Source organism: Eschscholzia californica, unplaced genomic scaffold, assembly GCF_041429995.1.
Source record: "Eschscholzia californica isolate CP2 unplaced genomic scaffold, dmEscCali1.0.p SCAF_6, whole genome shotgun sequence".
In the NCBI taxonomy this organism is placed as follows: Eukaryota; Viridiplantae; Streptophyta; class Magnoliopsida; order Ranunculales; family Papaveraceae; genus Eschscholzia; species Eschscholzia californica.
The window spans coordinates 21,450,621-21,470,094 of record NW_028238483.1 but is presented as its reverse complement, the minus strand read 5'-3'; the positions used below and the strand labels follow the sequence as shown (position 1 = coordinate 21,470,094).

General features: G+C 35.7%; 1 protein-coding gene and 1 long non-coding RNA gene across 2 annotated transcripts; one reads left to right on the top strand and one right to left on the bottom strand.

Moving 5' to 3' along the window:
• The first annotated feature begins 1,414 nt into the window (after positions 1 to 1,414).
• Positions 1,415 to 12,441, top strand: LOC147532424 (heat shock 70 kDa protein 17-like). The gene is made up of 9 exons (XM_086649598.1): positions 1,415 to 1,427; positions 6,711 to 6,872; positions 10,401 to 10,532; positions 10,616 to 10,716; positions 10,801 to 10,870; positions 11,329 to 11,385; positions 11,472 to 11,533; positions 11,721 to 11,793; positions 11,878 to 12,441. Exons 3-9 carry the CDS (start codon positions 10,404 to 10,406, stop codon positions 12,085 to 12,087), a joined length of 702 nt encoding a protein of 233 aa, XP_086505724.1. The 5' UTR covers positions 1,415 to 1,427; positions 6,711 to 6,872; positions 10,401 to 10,403; the 3' UTR covers positions 12,088 to 12,441.
• Positions 12,442 to 16,272: 3,831 nt separating this feature from the next.
• On the bottom strand, positions 16,273 to 17,761 carry LOC147532423 (uncharacterized). Its single transcript, XR_015227932.1, has 3 exons — positions 17,644 to 17,761; positions 17,474 to 17,537; positions 16,273 to 16,740 (listed from the first exon to the last, which is right to left on the bottom strand). It is a non-coding gene; the product is annotated as an uncharacterized LOC147532423 (long non-coding RNA).
• Between the last annotated feature and the right edge of the window lie 1,713 nt (positions 17,762 to 19,474).

Here is a 19,474-nt window from a genome sequence, read left to right as displayed (position 1 = left end):
CATCAAATGATGGAATATATTCGTAAATTTCGTTAACTATTTTGATAGGACTCTTAAAGACCATACAAACTATCCTACAAGTTATTATACCTTTGATGACCCCAAGTTCAATAAATCACGGATTCTACTTCCCCTGAGAATCGAATCTGTGTTTTGGAGTAGATGCACTACCAACTAGGCTTGCTGTTGTTGGTTAAACTTGGCAACTTTACTCTTTATGTTGTACATATGATACTTTTCTTTTATGTTGTCAAAATGACATCTTTTATCCTTCTGTACCAAATAAAAAATTTACCCAACGGCGACCTGAATATCTTTTTATAGGGGCACTTTTTTTTTACAGAAACAAGAAACAATTCAAATATCAAAAATAGAATAATCAACATCCGTAGTTTTGTAGTATGTGTCTCAAATACATACAGAGTCACTATTCACAGACTATTATCTCTTGAATTTGTATTGAATAATAACTACATTACAACTAGTATCAAATACTCTCAACAAAAAAAAACTAGTATCAAATACTATTTTTTCGGCATAAGTAATCCAATTATCATATACCCACTCGTCTTCTATTTGATCGTTAATTTTCATACTAATACTAGGTCTTCTCGTGCCTCTGGCACAGTGAAACTTATTGGATACATTTTGTATTTAGCAAGTACAAAAGTATAGTATACCTTTTACTATGATTTAAAGTCTGTATACTACTTTCAAGTTCCGAGTGGAGGAGCATTACCACCAGGGGTTTCTTCTGATATATTTGCCCAGTATGCGGTGTCTGGTTTGACCGATGCTAGTGAAAAGTAAGAGAAATCAATTATTCAACTTACTGATAAATCCTAAATTGGTGTAATATTTTCAGAGTGAAACTTTTTTATTTTAAAAAGATTTTAAGTTTGGCATTCTCTAAACTTTAAAGTAAGTATGATGTCTTATCTTGTTATTTCTCTAGGTACTCGTCTCGGAACCTCTCAGCTCCAATCAAGGCAAATCTCCATTTCTCTCTCAGCAGAAGTGGCGTACTTTCTCTTGATCGAGCAGATGCTACTATTGAAATTTCAGAATGGGTTGAAGTTCCTAAAAAGGACCCTTTGACCGTTGAAAATGTCACAGCAACTACTACGAATACAACAGCAGATGCTGACTCCACAAGCACAACAGAAGAGAGCAAAGCCAACGTGGACATAGACAGCGCAACAAATAGCACATCTAACTCCAATACTGAAGAGCCTGGAAGCGTGGAAATGGAGAAGAAGTTAAAGAAGAGAACCTTATATTACTGGTCTATATATAAGTAGGATTAGGGCCTTAAACATATCGTGTCAATTGTGGCACACCCTTTTAAATAAACCATACTCATTAATTACTTCCAGAAAATGAATCACTAACACATGGAATGAAGTGGCTAGTCCCTAACATTTGAGGTTTTTGGATATCACTGATAGACGTGTACATGTACTTGTCACTGAGGCTAGAGCATATGTATTGGCTATATGTGTGACTACAATTTTGTTGACAAAAAGTTTGAAAGTTTTCGTAAATCTCAAAGAGTTTTCTTTATTCATTCACTAAGACCACGATTTCTTATTACAACTCTCAATCTCTACTTAGACTCTATATATAGTCGATTATACAATTTTAGAGAGAGAAACAGGATTAGGTAATTGTTTTAACTAACTAACTAACAGATTATCCATCTAATAACAGCACATGTGACTAACACACGTGCCAGGTAGTGCCCATAAGAATTCTTCTAACTTTGAAGGTTAGTTAAGTTGGTTAGCTCCTTCTTCCTTCTTGAGTTCAACCAAGTGTGGCTTACATCCCCCCTCAAACGAAGCAGTAGCCGAAGGAAAATGCAGAAGTTTGTAGCTGATTTCTTGAAATTGAGCACATACTAACCCTTTGGTGAAGATGTCTGCCAAGTTTTCATCAGATGCAACAAATTGAATTTTCAAAGCACCATTCTTCACCAAGTCTCGAATGAAATGAAAGTCAATTTCAATGTGTTTGGTCCTGGCATGAAACACAGGATTATAAGCCAAAAATTTCGCACCCATGTTGTCACAAAACAAGTCCACTGGAAATGTAACTGGCTGAAGCAGCTCATCAAGCAAATAAGAAATCCACAAGAGTTCTGAAGTAGCTAGGGAGAGAGCCCTATATTCAGCTTCAGTGGAAGACCTGGAGACTGTGGTTTGCTTCTTAGAAGACCAAGACACAAGTGTAGACCCAAGAAATATGCAATATCCACTTGTAGACCTCCTAGTATCTGGGCATCCTGCCCAATCTGAATCTGAAAAACCAGATAAGCTAGAAAGATCTCCTGCTTGAATCATAATGCCAGCCCCAATAGTTCCTTTAACATATCTCAAAACCTTTTTGAGCATAATCAAGTGACTGGACCTTGGTTCCTGCATAAACTGAGACAAGTAGTTCACACTAAAAGTCAAGTCTGGTCGAGTCATTGTGACATATTGTAAACCACCTACCATACTTCTATAAAAAAGAGGATTATCTATCAAATCACCATCCAATTTGGATACCCTTTTTCCACATGATATTGGAATTAAACTTGGTTTACAGTCTATCAAGTCAGATTTGTGGAGAAGTTCAAGAAGGTATTTAGTTTGAGATAAATGGAGATGTGTAGAGATCCTCTGAACTTCAATTCCTAGAAAATAGTGAATATCTCCCAACTTCTTCATTGCAAAAACCTTGGTAAGATCACCAACCAATTTGTTTATCAGAGAGAGTGAGGTACCAGTGAGGATGATATCATCCACATAGAGAAGAAAGATCAACATATGATGAGAAGAGTTAAACACAAACATAGAATGGTCTGATTCACTTTGAATAAAACCCCAAGATGATAGGTAGACAGTAATCTTATGGAACCAAGCTCTAGGAGCTTGTTTGAGCCCATAGAGTGCTTTGTGAAGATGACATACAAAACCAGGCTTCTTGTCATCTTCAAACCCAGTGGGTTGCTTCATATATACATTCTCTGAGAGATCCCCATGAAGGAATGCATTTGATACATCTAATTGATGTATTGGCCATCCCTTAGAAACTGCCATGGTCAGCACTATCCTTACTGTTTGCATTTTGACCACTGGGCTAAAAGTCTCCAAATAGTCTATCCTTTCCTGTTGGTTATAGCCTTGAGCTACTAATCTTGCCTTGTATCTCTCCAGACTTCCATCAGATTTATATTTGATTTTAAAAATCCATCTACATCCAAGTATATTCATATGTGGTAGTTTGGGAGTGAGAGACCAAGTGTTGTTTTTCAGAAGTGCCTGATATTCATCATTCATAGTTGATTGCCAATGTTCATACTTACTGGCTTCTTTATATGTTCTAGGTTCAATTTCAGAGTGCAATGCCACAACATAAGCAGTTGGCATAGAATGAGGAATAGTAAAGTGAACTACATGATCAGGTATAGTTTTGGGTTTAGTAATCCCACTCTTGAGACGAGTTTGCATGGAATGAACATTTTGAGCTGGGAGTATATCTTGTGTAGAGGCAGACTCAGTTGAAGACTGTGGAGATGTAGTTTGTGAAGGTTCTGAATAAGCAGCAGATGATGTTTCTACAGATTCTGAAGTTGACACAGAAGGTGTTGAAATTACTTGATCTAAAGATGAGTATGTGGTATGATAATCTGATACTAGATTTTGAGTGGTACTGAATGAGAGAGGTGGTAGTGGAAACACTTTATAAGTGTCATGTTGTGAGTTTACTGAATCTGAGAAATCAGCAATTGTGGTTGATGATGCAAAAGGAAATATTGATTCATCAAAAATAACATGTCTGGACACATACTCCTTTTTAGAGACCAAGTCTAGGCACTTAAAACCTTTATGTGAAGGGCTATATCCAATGAAAATACACTTTGCTGACTTGGGACTTAGTTTGTCAGCCTTAGTGTTACCTAAGTATGGATAACACAGAGATCCAAAAATTTTGATCATATCATAATTTGGGCATTTTTGAAATAAGACCTCATAAGGAGTTAAGAAGGATAGAACCTTACTTGGAGTCCTATTGATGATGTATGTGGCTGTTGCATAAGCATGGAACCAGAAATACTTTGGCATAGATGCTTGGATCAATAGAGTATTACCCACAGAGGTAATTTGTCTATTCTTTCTTTCTGCTCTTCCATTTTGTTCTGGTGTATATGGACAAGAACATCTAAATTGAATACCACATTGATTTAGGAACTCCCTGAATTCTCCTTTGCTTAGTTCTGGTGCTCCATCACTCTGAAAACTCTTAATAGATTGTGAGAGCAGCTTCTCATTATGTCTCTTAAAGTGTTGGAAACATGTGAGGCTTTCTGATCTCAGTTTCATTGGATATATCCAAAGGAATCTACTAAAATCATCAAGGAACAAGATATAGTATTTGATTCCAACAGATGTGAGTATAGGGGCTGGACCCCATATGTCACAATGTATTAACTGAAGTGGAGCAGTAGAGAAGCTTTCTGAATTTGGAAAAGGAAGTTTTTGGCTTTTTCCAAGTTGACATGAAGAGCAAATCAAGTCCATGTCCTTTGCTGATATTTTGATCTTGTTTTCCTTTTCCAATGTGAGGATAATCTCTTTAGATGTATGACCCAATCTGTGATGCCATACTTTAGCTGTTGCTGTAGCAATATGTGCTTCCTCCACTTCTTCCTTTTGTGAACTGCAATAAGGATTCATTTCAAAATCAATACTGTATAGATTGTTTTTCATTGGCCCTTCTGTCAATACTTCCTTTGTCCACAAATCTCTGATCACAAAACCCCATGGAAGGAATTCAACACCACAGAAGTTCTCTTTTGTGAATTTTGATATAGAAAGAAGATTCTTCTGTATATTAGGTACATGAAGTATTTTCTTAAGGTGAAAAAGGTTTGAACCAGCCATGAGAGTGGCTTCTCCTGTGCTAGCAATGTTCATACAATTTCCATCACCTATCATAACACCATTTGTACCTTTATAGGGAACACTGAAATTGAGCATGTCTTTAGCAAAAGTCATATGGCTTGTAGCTCCTGTATCTGCAATCCATCTTTTGTCTTTGACACTTGAAGATGATGACAGATTTACTTCCTCCATAGTGTTCATATTACAATCAATTTGAGCACCAAAATTTGCTTGCTCTTCTTCATTTTCTTGTACTTCAAAATTCTCATCATCTTCCTCTTCTTCTTCAATTTCTTGTAAATGAAGATTTGCAAAGTTTCTTGGAGATGGTCTGCTAGATGATTCAGAGAAGTCCTTAAACCTCATTCTGCATTGCCTAGCAGTGTGACCCCATTTGTAACAAATACCACATGGAATAGTGGTGTAATCAAAAAAATTGGTTCTTACTTGACCTTGAAGTTGCCTTGACTTAGACTGATTTCTTTGAAAAGAATGAAAATTTTGATTTCTTTGAGAAGGTTCAACATTTTGATTTTGAGATGAAAATCTTTGATTTATTCTGAATTGGGTTCCTCTATTTTTGAGCTTTCTTTACAAAATAGGATTCACTCATGTCTTCTTGAAATTCTTGCTCTTTAAGCCACTGTTCATGATGGATTAGTCTACTTCTAAGTTCAGCAAAAGTGAGACCCCCATCTCTATTCTGTATTGCTATAATAAACTGAGAGTATTCTCTTCCCAAACCTTGTAATGCTATTCTTGCTAATTCAGAATCACTCACTTTGTCATTAACAGCCACAAGTGAATCAGCTATAGTCTTGATCTTACTCAAATATTCAGACACAGAACTAGAGCCTTTCTTAATGTTTTGAATTTTGTTTCTCAATGAGGATTTTTGAGCTTCAAATTCTTGTAGGAAAACCATTCCAAGATAGGACCAAATTTCTCTAGAGGTTTTGAGTCCTAATATATCTGAGGCTATAGACTGTGATATTGTGGCTTTGATGCATGATTTAACAAAACTGTCTGTTTTTCGCCATTGAAGATAGGCAGGATTAACTACATCTCTTCCATCAACAACAATCAATTGTGATGGTTCAGTATATGTTCCATCTATGTAACATATAAGGTCATTCCCAATTAGGGCATTTTCAATTTGATCTTTCCAAACAAGGAAATTCGATCCATCTAACCTAGCAGATATTAAATTTGTAAGATTTGGATTAAAGAAATTCTGACCTGAGTTAGGGTTTCCATTCTGTGATGAAGTATTCATCTTTGAAACAAACTTGAATGTCTGATTCTTTGATACAGAAGAACAATTGTTTATGAGCTCTTACTTTCGATTTGGATCTGATCTTCAATTTTGATCAAGAATCAATCTTTGGCTCTGATACCATGAAAGTTTTCGTAAATCTCAGAGAGTTTTCTTTATTCATTCACTAAGACCACGATTTCTTATTACAACTCTCAATCTCTACTTAGACTCTATATATAGTCGATTATACAATTTTAGAGAGAGAAACAGGATTAGGTAATTGTTTTAACTAACTAACTAACAGATTATCCATCTAATAACAGCACATGTGACTAACACACGTGCCAGGTAGTGCCCATAAGAATTCTTCTAACTTTGAAGGTTAGTTAAGTTGGTTAGCTCCTTCTTCCTTCTTGAGTTCAACCAAGTGTGGCTTACAAAGTTAATAAAATTGACTATTAGGCCTTAGCTGCGATAATTTCAATATATGGTTGATAAACTGATTTTTTTTTTTCATATTGTAGATTGTTGATAAAACGCTTGGTGCTGGAAGGTCTCTTTCAGATGAATCATTTTCTGAAGCTAAACTTAGGTTGGAAGCTCTGAACCAGAAGGATGATGAGCGAAGAAGAACCGCAGAGCTGAAAAATAACCTTGAGAGTTTTGTTTATACTGCTAGAGAAAAGGTTAGAACTCTTTAACCATAATTTAGTAGCTTTCTTATTTATATGATTATATCTAAAGTCTAAACTCTAAACTACACAGGGCAGACTGCTAAGAGGTTTCTTGAGATTAATATCTAGCGAATCTATTAGCAAGAAGTTTCTTACTTTCTTTTGCACTTTATTTATTACTAGATTTCGTAATCTTTTTCCTGTTAGTTTCTTGTTTTAGTTCTCTGATTGGTCTATTTCGTTTGCTTTCTTTTAGTTCTCCATATTTATCATCTGGCGAAATCACATCTAATTCCTTTTTTTCTACTTAATCGCTCTCCTGCTTTTTTTAATCTTAAATTTTGTGTATTCTGTCCTTTTAATGTTCTGTTTTTTGACAATTTGACAGTGTATATTTTTATTTTCATATCTGCAAGTTGAATCTGCTCATTGTTAACTATACGTATCTCATATTTTATTTTGCAACCTTGAGTACTGGGTTATTCCTCATTTACTGACAACGAAACTATATGATGTAGAACGCAGCGGAATTAAAGAAGACGATAAAATAAACGAAGAACGATTAAAAGACAGATTAAAATAACTCTAAAACTGATAAACTTTATTAAATTCAAGGGGAGATTTTCTCTTCAACATGAATGTATAAAGACAGCCTGGACATCCTTTTATAGGATATTAGACTTTCCTAGATAGACTCAAACTGGACTTTCCTAAATAATAGAAATACTAAAATAATGAAACTTCCTAAACCTAGATTCATTATGAATCCTTCTAAACTAGGACTCTCCTAAACTTCTAGAATGGCCGACTAGGCCATGGACGTGTGGGTTTGCGGGCCCGACCCGGATGCGCCTGCATCAGCTCCCCTTTCCCTAGAAGGTTCGTCCCGAACCGTTTCGATGAAGAAAACAATTGGATGCACCCGCATACGATAAATTTTGTCATGGCGATCCTTAATTCCCACTTTGCACGAACGGTGCATGAAAACCAAAAGACACCATTATGGATTATATCATTAGCTTCAATCTCATGTTGCAGGGAATCTCGGAAGATCGATCGTGGGAAATAATCTTCCAACAAATTTCTACATCTCCCGTCATCTAGTAATTCGATGAAGAAGATTATACTCAACGTCGTTGAAAAACCCAAGTCTACACTCATTTTCTTCGCAATATCATATGTTGTTGTAAGTTTCCCCGAACGACATAAAGTACTAATAACAAAAGAGTGTTGCTCTTTAGCTAACTCAACTAAGTGGTGTGCCTTCCCAGCCATGCAAATCTCTAAACCCTTCTTCCGACCCAATTCCTTCTTTAACTTATCGGATGCAAATTTCGTAATTGTCGGATTCAAACCCACAAACGCAATAGGACTAGAGTCGGTTGAAATTGAAAAAGTTCCCAAGCTTCTCTTCTTATTCCTAGGCGACTTATTTGAACCAAGCGGAAAGCTTAGAGGTGACTCTGTCCCTCCACTATTTACGATCATTGAAGCTAGAACGTTTGTTGTTTTAGGGTACATCTTACTCTTCTCAGAACTCGAGGCAGCGTCTGCACCATGGTTAGAGCTGAGTGGACGTTTATGAATGTCATGGCTTTCAACGATCCTTGACCTTTGTGAATCCGAAATGTTCCCTTTCATCTTTTTCCTTGACCTCTTCTTCTTGTTTTTAATCTCGGATTTAGACAGTCCATCGATACAAACACTGGAAATCAAAGGACGTACTACACCATTACGATCAAGTGACACATCGATCCTATTGTTACCAACCTGTGAACCAAAATTATCAATAATTCCACATTCAGCATTTCCAACTCCATCTTTTGTCTCCTTTAAACACTCAGTGGTACCGCGTAATCGATCCTCATGGAGCTCGGTAACAGGAGATAGTGAAGAACCTGACACAGGGTCTGTAATTTTCCTCTTTTTAGATTTAGACATGGATGTTGCAGCAGAGTTCAAAGAAACTGAGTTTGCTTTAGCTACCAACGAGTTGGATTTGAAAGAGACATCTACTTCTTTTACAGGTATTGTTTCCCTATTTTCTGTAGATGCTTTGGTATCCGAAAATTTAAGTGGTCTTCTACTACGTATAGAGGGATCCGAACTCTCCCCATCATCGTCAACTTCAATGTCAAAAGTCGTCACAGTTTTCTGTTCATTATGATTATCATTACTATGACTATCGAATCTCCTTCTCCAATCTTCATTATCAACCTCTCCATTACGCCAGGATGTTGCTGGCTCCTGATCATTTGCCGAACCATACTGATACATATAATTATCATTAGGGCGACGATCAGATTGATTACACAAAAGGTCTTGATTTTGACATCCATTAAAGCCACCAGCTCCCCTATCAGTAGGATGATGGTGATGGTAATCTGGAATCATAAGATTTTCTACTTGATGTGGGTGCTGTTGTGAGAATCTATTCTGATCAGAATAATAAGAATTGGGGAACCCTTCCTCCTCCCGACGATGAGGATGATGAGGGGAAATTGAAGGGTCAAGCGAACGATCACTATAGGAATGATGATTGTTATGATAATTAGGGGAGCCGTAATTCCAAGAAATTGGAGGAACCCTAGGTGGCGGTGGGGGTAGTGAGGGTGATGGTGGTTTTATCCAATCATTCCGGCGGCAACCACCCTCCTCCGCCAAAACCACATCCGGATAAAATTGGGGCAAACCCTGGGGAGAACAAATTTGTCGTTGTTCTCGTTGGTGTTGGGCATCGAACAAGGTAGGAAGATAATGATCAGAACCAACATACGGAACCCTAGGGAAGGATTCACGGTCATAAAATTGTCTTGAAAGATGATGATATGGTGGTGGTTGTTCCTTAGAGAAAGAAGAAGATGAAGAAGGATAATACGAAGAATAAGACTTACTTGGTTTGTCTCCGGGTTCCCAAACATACGAAGAATAAGACTTACTTGGGTTATGATGATGTTCTTCTATATTTATTTTGTCTTCGTAGTTGTGTTTTGAATAGTTCCACTCGTATCCAAAATCATCCATACTTGACTCATCGAAATTTTCTGCCTCATAGTAGGAGAAGTTATCTTCTTGTGGATCATGGAAAGAAATATCTTGGTAAGATAAATCATCTTCCTCGCAATCCGATCTTTCTTCAAAAAAACTTTCATCACTATAAGACGAAGAATCCATTGATATATAAGAACTAACCTTCGCGGAAATAAAAAATTCAGAATTTTGATGGCTCTGAATACCACTTGATGTAGAACGCAGCGGAATTAAAGAAGACGATAAAATAAACGAAGAACGATTAAAAGACAGATTAAAATAACTCTAAAACTGATAAACTTTATTAAACGCAAGGGGATTTTCTCTTCAACATGAATGTATAAAGACAGCCTGGACATCCTTTTATAGGATATTAGACTTTCCTAGATAGACTCAAACTGGACTTTCCTAAATAATAGAAATACTAAAATAATGAAACTTCCTAAACCTAGATTCATTATGAATCCTTCTAAACTAGGACTCTCCTAAACTTCTAGAATGGCCGACTAGGCCATGGACGTGTGGGTTTGCGGGCCCGACCCGGATGCGCCTGCATCACTATATCAGCTTGGTTCAGCTGAGGGGATTGAAAAAATTTCAACTGAGCAGGAACGTCAATCCTTGATCGAAAAGCTTGAAGAGGTTAGTTGCCGCACGACCTTGCTTTCCTTTGTTATCTTCCTGTCATGATTCATTTCTTAGTCCAATATGTTCTGTAATTGCAGGCTCAAGACTGGTTATATACTGATGGTGAAGATGCTAATGCAAAGGAGTTCACAGAACGCCTTGATTTATTAAAAGCTATATATGACCCAATATTTTTCAGGTCACTTCCTTAATCTTCATCTCATTGGCAAGTTATTTCATTTTTGCATCGTTAAAGAGTAAATCTTAACAATCTTATTCACAGATTAAGGGAGCTTACTGAACGACCAATCGCATCCAAGGATGCTAAAACATATCTTGGTGAACTTCCACAGGTAAAAAATATCACCACACACTGAGATACCAGGGACTCTTCACTAATTATCAATCTGGTTATGGTTTTTCGAGTTAATCAGCGTGAGATAGCTTTTATCAAATTTAACATAAACATCCGTACTTAGGTTGCTAAAATATAGCGGAATTGGTAAAAGTCATTCCTCTAATGTGTAATTGTAACTATATATTACACGAGTATACTAGGTGATACCAAGAAAGAATATTCCTGCATTATATAAATTTGAAACATATAGCTTAAGATTTGAGCCTGAAAGATATATTTCGAGGAAGAATTCGATCGGGTGTTATTCAAAGGTGTTTTCTAGAGGAGTTCGTTTAATTAACCAATTAGCAAATTGGAAATGTGCTCAAATGTAACTCGTGTTTGTGTTGAACCGCTTGGTATCTTTTTTTTTCTCGAATAGTTTTTAGTTTAACGTCTCCCGAACTTTTGCAGATTATAAGTGATTGGGAGAAAAACAAACCTTGGATTCCTAAAGATAGAATTGATGAGGTATTTTTTTACTATCATCCGCTGATTTTTTACTCTGTTCTAGGTACAAAAGCTTATAGTTAACAATTTTGGTACGATCTTTTCAGATTCGGAGCGAGGCTGAGAAGCTCAAGAAGTGGTTGGAAGAGAAGGAAGCCGAACAGAAAAAGTAAGCGCTTCTTCTCCTAAAACGTATTAATTGGGTTTCCTTTCATGTATATTTGGTGAACAGTTACCCACTTTCGAGTTATAAAGTTTTTCTGAGAAAATCTTTCATCACCAATTTGAAGAGATAATCGTTTTATACTTGAATTTGCTGAAAATTAAGTTGCTGATTGTTCGTTTTGTTTTGACAGGACCTCTCCATTTAGTACTCCAACATTCTCATCTGACTACGTTTACGAAAAAGTGTTTGATTTAAAGAACAAGGTATTGTTGACGAGTCTCTTCAAATATTAACAACTTCTGCACGATATTCACTTCTATCGATAATCTAAACTTGAATTTATACAGGTTGCAAGAGTGAATAAAATCTCCAAACCAAAGCCGAAAGTTGAGAAACCCCCGAAAAACGGAACTGAAAACAAAGAAGAGAAGGCAAAGACCGATAAAACAACTTCTGAGGAGAACTCTTCACAAGATGAACCTTCTGTAGAAGATGATAGAACTTCATCTCCAGAGGACAATGCCGACCCAAAAAGTGAGCTGAAAGATGAGTTATAATTGAAAAAGTCGAGGTAACACTAGGAAGTAATTTTATCTTTTTACACATCGATCTTGAGTTCTACTTTATCTAGAACAAATCAATAGCTGTTTCGAGCTCCCCTAGACATTACCAGTTTTTGGAAGGATATAGGTGTTCAAAGTAAGCTCCATTTTTCTCTGTCAAGGAAGAAGCGCTATTCAAATATCATCGATGAGTTAAATCTTCAAGATCTTGGTGAATCGGCCGTCTATATTTCCTTTTCCATACTAATCTCACTTGTTCACATACTGTAGTTAATGGGAATTTTGAATCGTAGAATAATACAGAATTCTTTGATCTCACTTGGTGAATTGAAGTTCATAATTTTCCTATTTTTGTCTTTTGATATTCTTCCTCTGTTAGAGTTCTTGCTCTTTCAATATATCAAGTTCTAAATTTCGATGTGGTCTACCTTTCTCTGTGGTTTATTCTGTTGAGTTTTACACAAGAACTTGGTAGTACCAGTTCCTGGCAAAATGAATATCATCCCATTGAAATACCATGATTTTGAATTCAAAATCAATAGTTTGTAAGGAATGGTTGATTGTGGGACATAAAATTGTCCTTAAAATATAATGGAAGTTTTTTTCTTGTTGAAGGAAAATATAATGGAAGTTTGAGGCCAGAATTTTGATCCTTCTATAGAAATGGGTAGTTGGGTACACAAGTTAAAAAAGTAATTGATTTAGTAAGCATAGAAAAAAAATACAAGCAATGCTAGGAACAAGGAAGATATATTATCTGAACTGCCATACAAGATTTCTATTCTATTCGAAGTCTCCACCGTTTTTCTTATTCCCTACCATTTTCTTAAAATATATGTGATTTTTTTTTTAAATTGACTATGGTCTACGATAATCATTACAATGACATTAATACATCAAAGATGTGATAAGCACGATGCTTAATTTGATCTCTTACAGAAGCGGACCTTCACCCCAACTAAACACGGCCTAAAAGACTGAAACCCAAATATATGTGGTACTTTAAAAGCAGTATTATATAATTTGGGTACTGTTAGTTACTTATTTATTAACTCTCACCTTAAAGTAAAGAGTTATTTTTTTTTGGCCTCCTATTTTGTGACCAGCTTCCTTCTTGGCCCCCTATTATTCATAAATTCAAATATGACTCTCATATTTAAAGTAAATGCCACAACTACCCTTCCATTAAACACATTTTCAAAATTAGAAAAAAATAAAAAATATCTCTCCATCTCACCTCTCTCTCCACCTCAGCACTCTTCTCCGACGACCTTTAAATAAAAAAAATCTTTCATCTCTCTTTCTCTCTAAACACCACGGCGAAGGGAAACCCCTTCGCTGGAGTGTTTAGAGAGAGAGATGAGAGAATATATTTTTTTTTGCTTAAAGGTCGCCGACCAGAAAATTTTCCGGACTGCGACTTCGTCGGAGAAGAGAGAGGTGAGGTGGAGAGAGAAAGAGGTGAGGTGGAGAGATGTTTTTTATTTTATTTATTTTGAAAATATATTTAGTGGAAGGATAGTTATGACATTCATCTTAAAAAAATGGGATCATATTTGAATTTATAAAAATAGGGAGCCAAGAAGGAAGCCGGTCACAAAGTAGGCGGCCAAGAAAGAAATAACTCTAAAGTAAATTATAGTTTCTTCTTTTAAATAAGGTAAATGTTTTTCTATTCAAAAAGGTGTTTTCTCTTCTTTAAAATATGTAACATTGTCTTATGTGTTTATATGACCCATCTATAACTGGTTTAAGTTTCTTCTTTTAAATAAGGTATATGTTTTTTCTATTTAAAAAGTTGTTTTCTCTTCTTTGAAATATGTAATATTGTCTTATGTGTTTATATGACCCATCTATAACTGGTTTAAGTTGCCCCTTAAATTTACGAAGAAAGTTGTAAGTGATGGACGTGGATTGATTGTTGTAATAAAGTAGTTTATACGGGCTTTAGGCCATTTAATTTGTCGGGATTTAGGCCATTTAATTCGCCGGACTTTAAGCTAGTAGTAATTCGCCAACTATCTGTTAGGTTAATCCCACATTGGTTGTGGAAGGGGCAGGGGTGTGTTAATAAGTGTGGGAAAAGCCTTACCTCTTGAGCTAGCTTTTGGAGTAAGAGAGGCCCAAGACCACCTAACACTAGTATCAGAGCCCAGGTAATAACAAGTCTCGACCCAATAACTATTGAAGTTAAGAGCCAATGTGTGAGGAGGAGATTGTTAGGTTAATCCCACATTGGTTGTGGAAGGGGCAGAGAGTGTGTTAATGTGGAAGAAGCCTTACCTCTTGAGCTAACTTTTGAGGTAAGAGAGGCCCAAGACCACCCAACACTATCGTGCTTATCACATCATATCGATGTTTTTGTAATGACCATTGTAGTCAATATTCAAAAAAAGAAACAGTAACTTTTCCAATCTTTATAACGACTTGGTTAAGTTTCATGGTTAATTAGTTCACTATTTGGTTTGATTGGTCAAATGAATCTGCATTAACTTATGGTGGAGAGCTTCCCTTTAATGAAGTTTTGTTTATTAAACAAATATGGACCATGAAGAAGACGAAAAACAAGGGAAACACCTTAGAGCATCTCCAATGCAAAACACAAAAGAAACTCTAAAAATCCTATGTGTCGAGATTCAACTGTTAATCTATAATTTTTCTCTTTCTTATTTGTCAAGATTGAGATCCCCTATTAGAAGGACTTCTCCAATGCAACACTCTAAAACTCTAAAAATTGCTTCTTTGACATTTTTTTCATCAAAATATATGAAAATGTTGAGTTGACATTTAGAGATATCTCAAGAGGACACTCTAGAAATGGAGTGTCCTCTTGAGATATCTCCATTCCACCCTCGACACGTCATATTAGAGATTTGAATTGAGTTTTGCATTGGAGATAAATTTTAAGATAAAAACTCTAAAAGTCCTACGTGGCATTCCGAGTTTCTAAGATTGAGATTTGCATTGGAGATGCTCTTAGAGTCACTAACTACTAGACATACAATGAATTTTATTTGTTTGAGGCATTTAGGATATAATATTATTCACTTTTTAGTTGTTTTGCTTATCATTTGCAACATTTTAACTCAAATAGTTATATTCTATTGTTGAAAAAATTGATTAAACAAGAAAAATGGTTTAAAATTACAAGAAGTAAAACTATATTTTGGTGTAACTTTTGATGACAATAAAACAACTAATTTTATCAATATCTTTTTTTTCTAGTATAACATTTTTCTTGTCATAAGTTATATCAAAACTTATTTTAGAATATTTTAAAGTAGGTGAAAAATTAGGGGTGGTTTGAAAAATATAACACAAGTGACATTGCAGCAGAATAACAAAGTAAATTGGTAGAAATTAGATTTAAATCCCATACAATAGCTTTGTTAGGCTAGAACAAAGTTTTTATGTACATACTAAAATTGTAGTCTCATACCCAATAACAATTGGGTTGTGTTTAATTGGTCAAAGATTCAAATATTCTCCTTTAAGATTCAAATATTTTCCTTTAAGATTCAAATATTTTTTTTGCATGATCATCCTCTTCAAAGTTGTGAAGAAGAAACTAATGATTAGTCTAAAAAACTTTGACCACACAAAACTTATTTCTGTGTATATAAACAATAGATGATTTTGAGAGAAGACATGAACAAAAATGCCTAGCTTTGGAGACGATAGAATTCTTAATCTAACTAAAAAACTATGGATAAAACTATATGCGATCAACGTGCGAAGTCTGACATCCGAGAGATTACATTTATTGCATCTACGTAATAGATGAGAGACTCAACTCTGGTACTCAAAATCCGTATGTTCCGACAGTTGTCTAAATGAGGCCTAATCACTTCAGAAATGAAAATACGATATTTAATCAGTGTAACAAGTTATATGTTATAAACAACCTGCTAATCAAAACAGAAGAAATACCTCACCAAGTTGTTTTAAATCGTTTGGTAGAAAGAGTTAAAGAGATGGAAGAACAATGTCGGAAATGCTACTCCAAATCATTCGACGATATACCAAGCTATAAATTCGTGGAAATGTTAATAGACGACGGGATGTTTATTTTAGGTATCTTACTAAAGGATTATTGGAGTTTTCTGAACACGATGCATATATCTTCATAGTCACCACATGCCTCTTTCATCCATCTATGGTTTGGATGAGACTAGAAAATAACCAAAAATAATTTATTAGTGTGGATACAAAACATAAAGAATGAGAATATTCAAATAAGTAGACATATACAAATCTTCAAATAGTTATTCCATATTTCTTCATCGGCTGTGAACTTCTTACTTGTTGAGTCTTATCCAAAGCCGGAGCTAAATTTCAATAGCTCTTGCTAATCTTATATCTCTGCTAAATATATTTGAAACGACTTTGATATTCCACATACGATATGGTGCAATTAAGCTGAGCATTTAATAATGGTAAGATCTTTGTCTCCACTATCTTTTGTTAAAAGATCCACTTTTGTCCCGCCAATTGTAGCCTGCACCATCTACTAGAAGCTTCAACAAAACATTTGTCTCTTTCATAGTCTAAGTCTCGTGTGTTGTTTTTTTTTTGTTGCTTTCTTTTGATTGGAAGTATCCATTTATGGTGGGTACTACGTACGTGAAGATACGATCATACGCTACACTAATAGAAAAGAAAAAAAAACAAACTTTCAAATACAAATAGCAACCACAAATAGATCAAACCATAGCGTGGGAAAACAACAACATGAAGATACGATCATACGCCACACAAATTTGTATTGCATTAATAGTCACTACATACCTTTTTTTTAGTTATACTTTCTTATCAAGGCAGCATTGTCGTATAACACAGAAAGCACAAGATCTTGACCTAGAATCAGATTTATTTTTCACCTCCATAAGCTATTAAATCGTGGGCTAAAAGTAGAAGTTGGTACTTAATATCTAATAATGATTGAACTCTTATATAACTACTTGCTAAAAAGAACTAGGGAAGGACTTAAAAGACTCTCATATAACTAAGAGTTCTCCTCTTAGAGACTCATATAACACAAAACTCATAAAGCTTAGCTCAATGGGTAGTTTCCTTTTGACAAAGTAACCCCAAAAAAAACCAAATCATAGAAACAGGTATATTAAAACAGGTATATATCACAAATAGGTAATTATATTTGTGAAGAACTAGCAATCACATTTCTACCAAATCTAAAAATCAAATCATACAAACAAATCATATATCTACCAAATCCAAAAACCAAGGTATATAAAAACAGGTAATTATATAACTAGCAATCACAAATAGATCAAATCATAAAAACTCTTATATAACTAGCAATCACAAATATATCAAATTATACAAACAGATCAAAACATTAGAATGTTAACGTAATTACCTGTAGATTTTTTTAACTAGAAAATGTATGATGATGATGGTGAAGAACTCGACCCCTTCTTGCCCTAAAAACAAAGAAGAATGAGAACTATAATGAAGAAGAAAAAGAACAAGAAGAAGACTGCTTTTGTGAGAAGAAGAAGAAGATTGGAAAAATTATAGATCACTTACCATAGATCGATTTCTCTGAAACTCGATTTGAAGGCAGATGTCGCCCACTCTTGCCCTAAGAGGTTCCTCACTGGAAATGTCCCCACCCAAATGTTTCTCCTTTTCTGGTGGACTTGTGTGGGCCAAATTCACCAAAATCCTTCACAAAAATCTCTCAAATGTCTCTGGGACAAAATGGTCATAAATGTCTCTAAAGTGTCTCCAACCAATAACACGGACATTTCTGGACATTTAAAATGTCCCGAACGAATAAAACGAACCTTTCGGGGCATTTAAAGGGTCCCCACCCAATAACACAGACATTTGGGAATATTTCAAATGTCCCCAACCAATAACACAGACATTGGGGGGGTCAATAACACAGACATTGGGGGGCATTGTCATGTCCCCCGATGTCCACAACCACTACCCCCTTCCTAAAAGAAAAATTTCATCTCATAGAATGATATTGACAGTGTAATTCTTATCAAAATTTTCAAAGGATTATGGGTCATTATTATATGAAAAATTGTTACACTAAATGAAAATTTTCCATCTAACAAGTCAAAATTGATATTCCAATTAGTTTTGAGTTGGATGATCACAAACTTAACAAATCTTTAAAAGGAGTATATCGTATCATGTGATTAGAATCACTCCACATTTTGTCCATACAAACATTGTGAGAGTAGTCCCACACAGAAGAAGGGGTAACTAGCAACTAAGAATATAATGTATAGGCCTTTCCACTCATTCCAATTGGTTTTGAGTTGGATGACCACAAACCTAACATGATATCAGATCTAGGCCCACACATGATAGGCTTAAAAGTCACACGTGCTCCACGTCACTCGAAAAAAACACGTAACCACACCACACGTGAGGGGGCGTGTGAGAATAGTCTCACATGGAAGAAGGGGCAACTAGCAACCAAAAATATAATGTATAGGTCATCCCCACTCATGCCGATTGGTTTTTAGATAAGATTTTTTAAAGCTTACCAAATTTTTTTTCTCCAACTTAAATTTGTTATATTTTCTAAATAGGATATAAATGATTAGGAGGAATATAAATATTTAAAGAAAAAAGAAAAAATAGAAAAAGGAAAAAAAAACAAGTTGCCGAGCTCAACTCGGGCTTAGCCCGTCAGCCCAAAATAGAGGCCCAGCCCGGGCCCGGGACAAAACCTGGGTTGACCTGGCCCGTTTTCCGTACAGACCGGGCCGGGCCTGTACAGAACGGGCCGACCCAGCCTTTTGAGCACCTCTAGTGGTTTGCCACCATTTTTGTTTTGAGTCTCGATCAAGAAAGAGAAGAGAAAATAACAGTTGAAAGAGAGAGATAGGAGGATTTTAGGTTAAGTACTGAGTTTGTCTTCATCAAAAACACTTATTCATATTTAATCAAAGAATGAAGGACTCATTTTAAAACTCTTCAAGTACTCTGCCCCACATGTGGCATGTGGCATGTGGCTTGCTAGGATTGGGCCTAGAGATCTACGCGAGCATAGTATCAGTGTTGAACTTATAAATGAAAGCCCGACCTAGTTCTTACAACCAGTTTCTTAACTTGGAGATTCTAATGTAGCTTTTTGCTTAGAAACCAGTTCATGCAAATAAAATGGGTTCTTACACCTGCAAGGATTATGTGTGAGAACCAAATCTCAATTCTTGTACTCTGCCCCACATGTGGCATGTGGCATGTGGCTTGCTGGGATTGGGCCTGGAGATCTTACACTTATTCATAATTAATCAAAGAATGAAGAACTCATTTTAAAACCCTTCAAGTACTCTGCCCCACATGTGGCATGTGGCATGTGGATTGCTGGGATTGGTCCTAGAGATCTACCCGA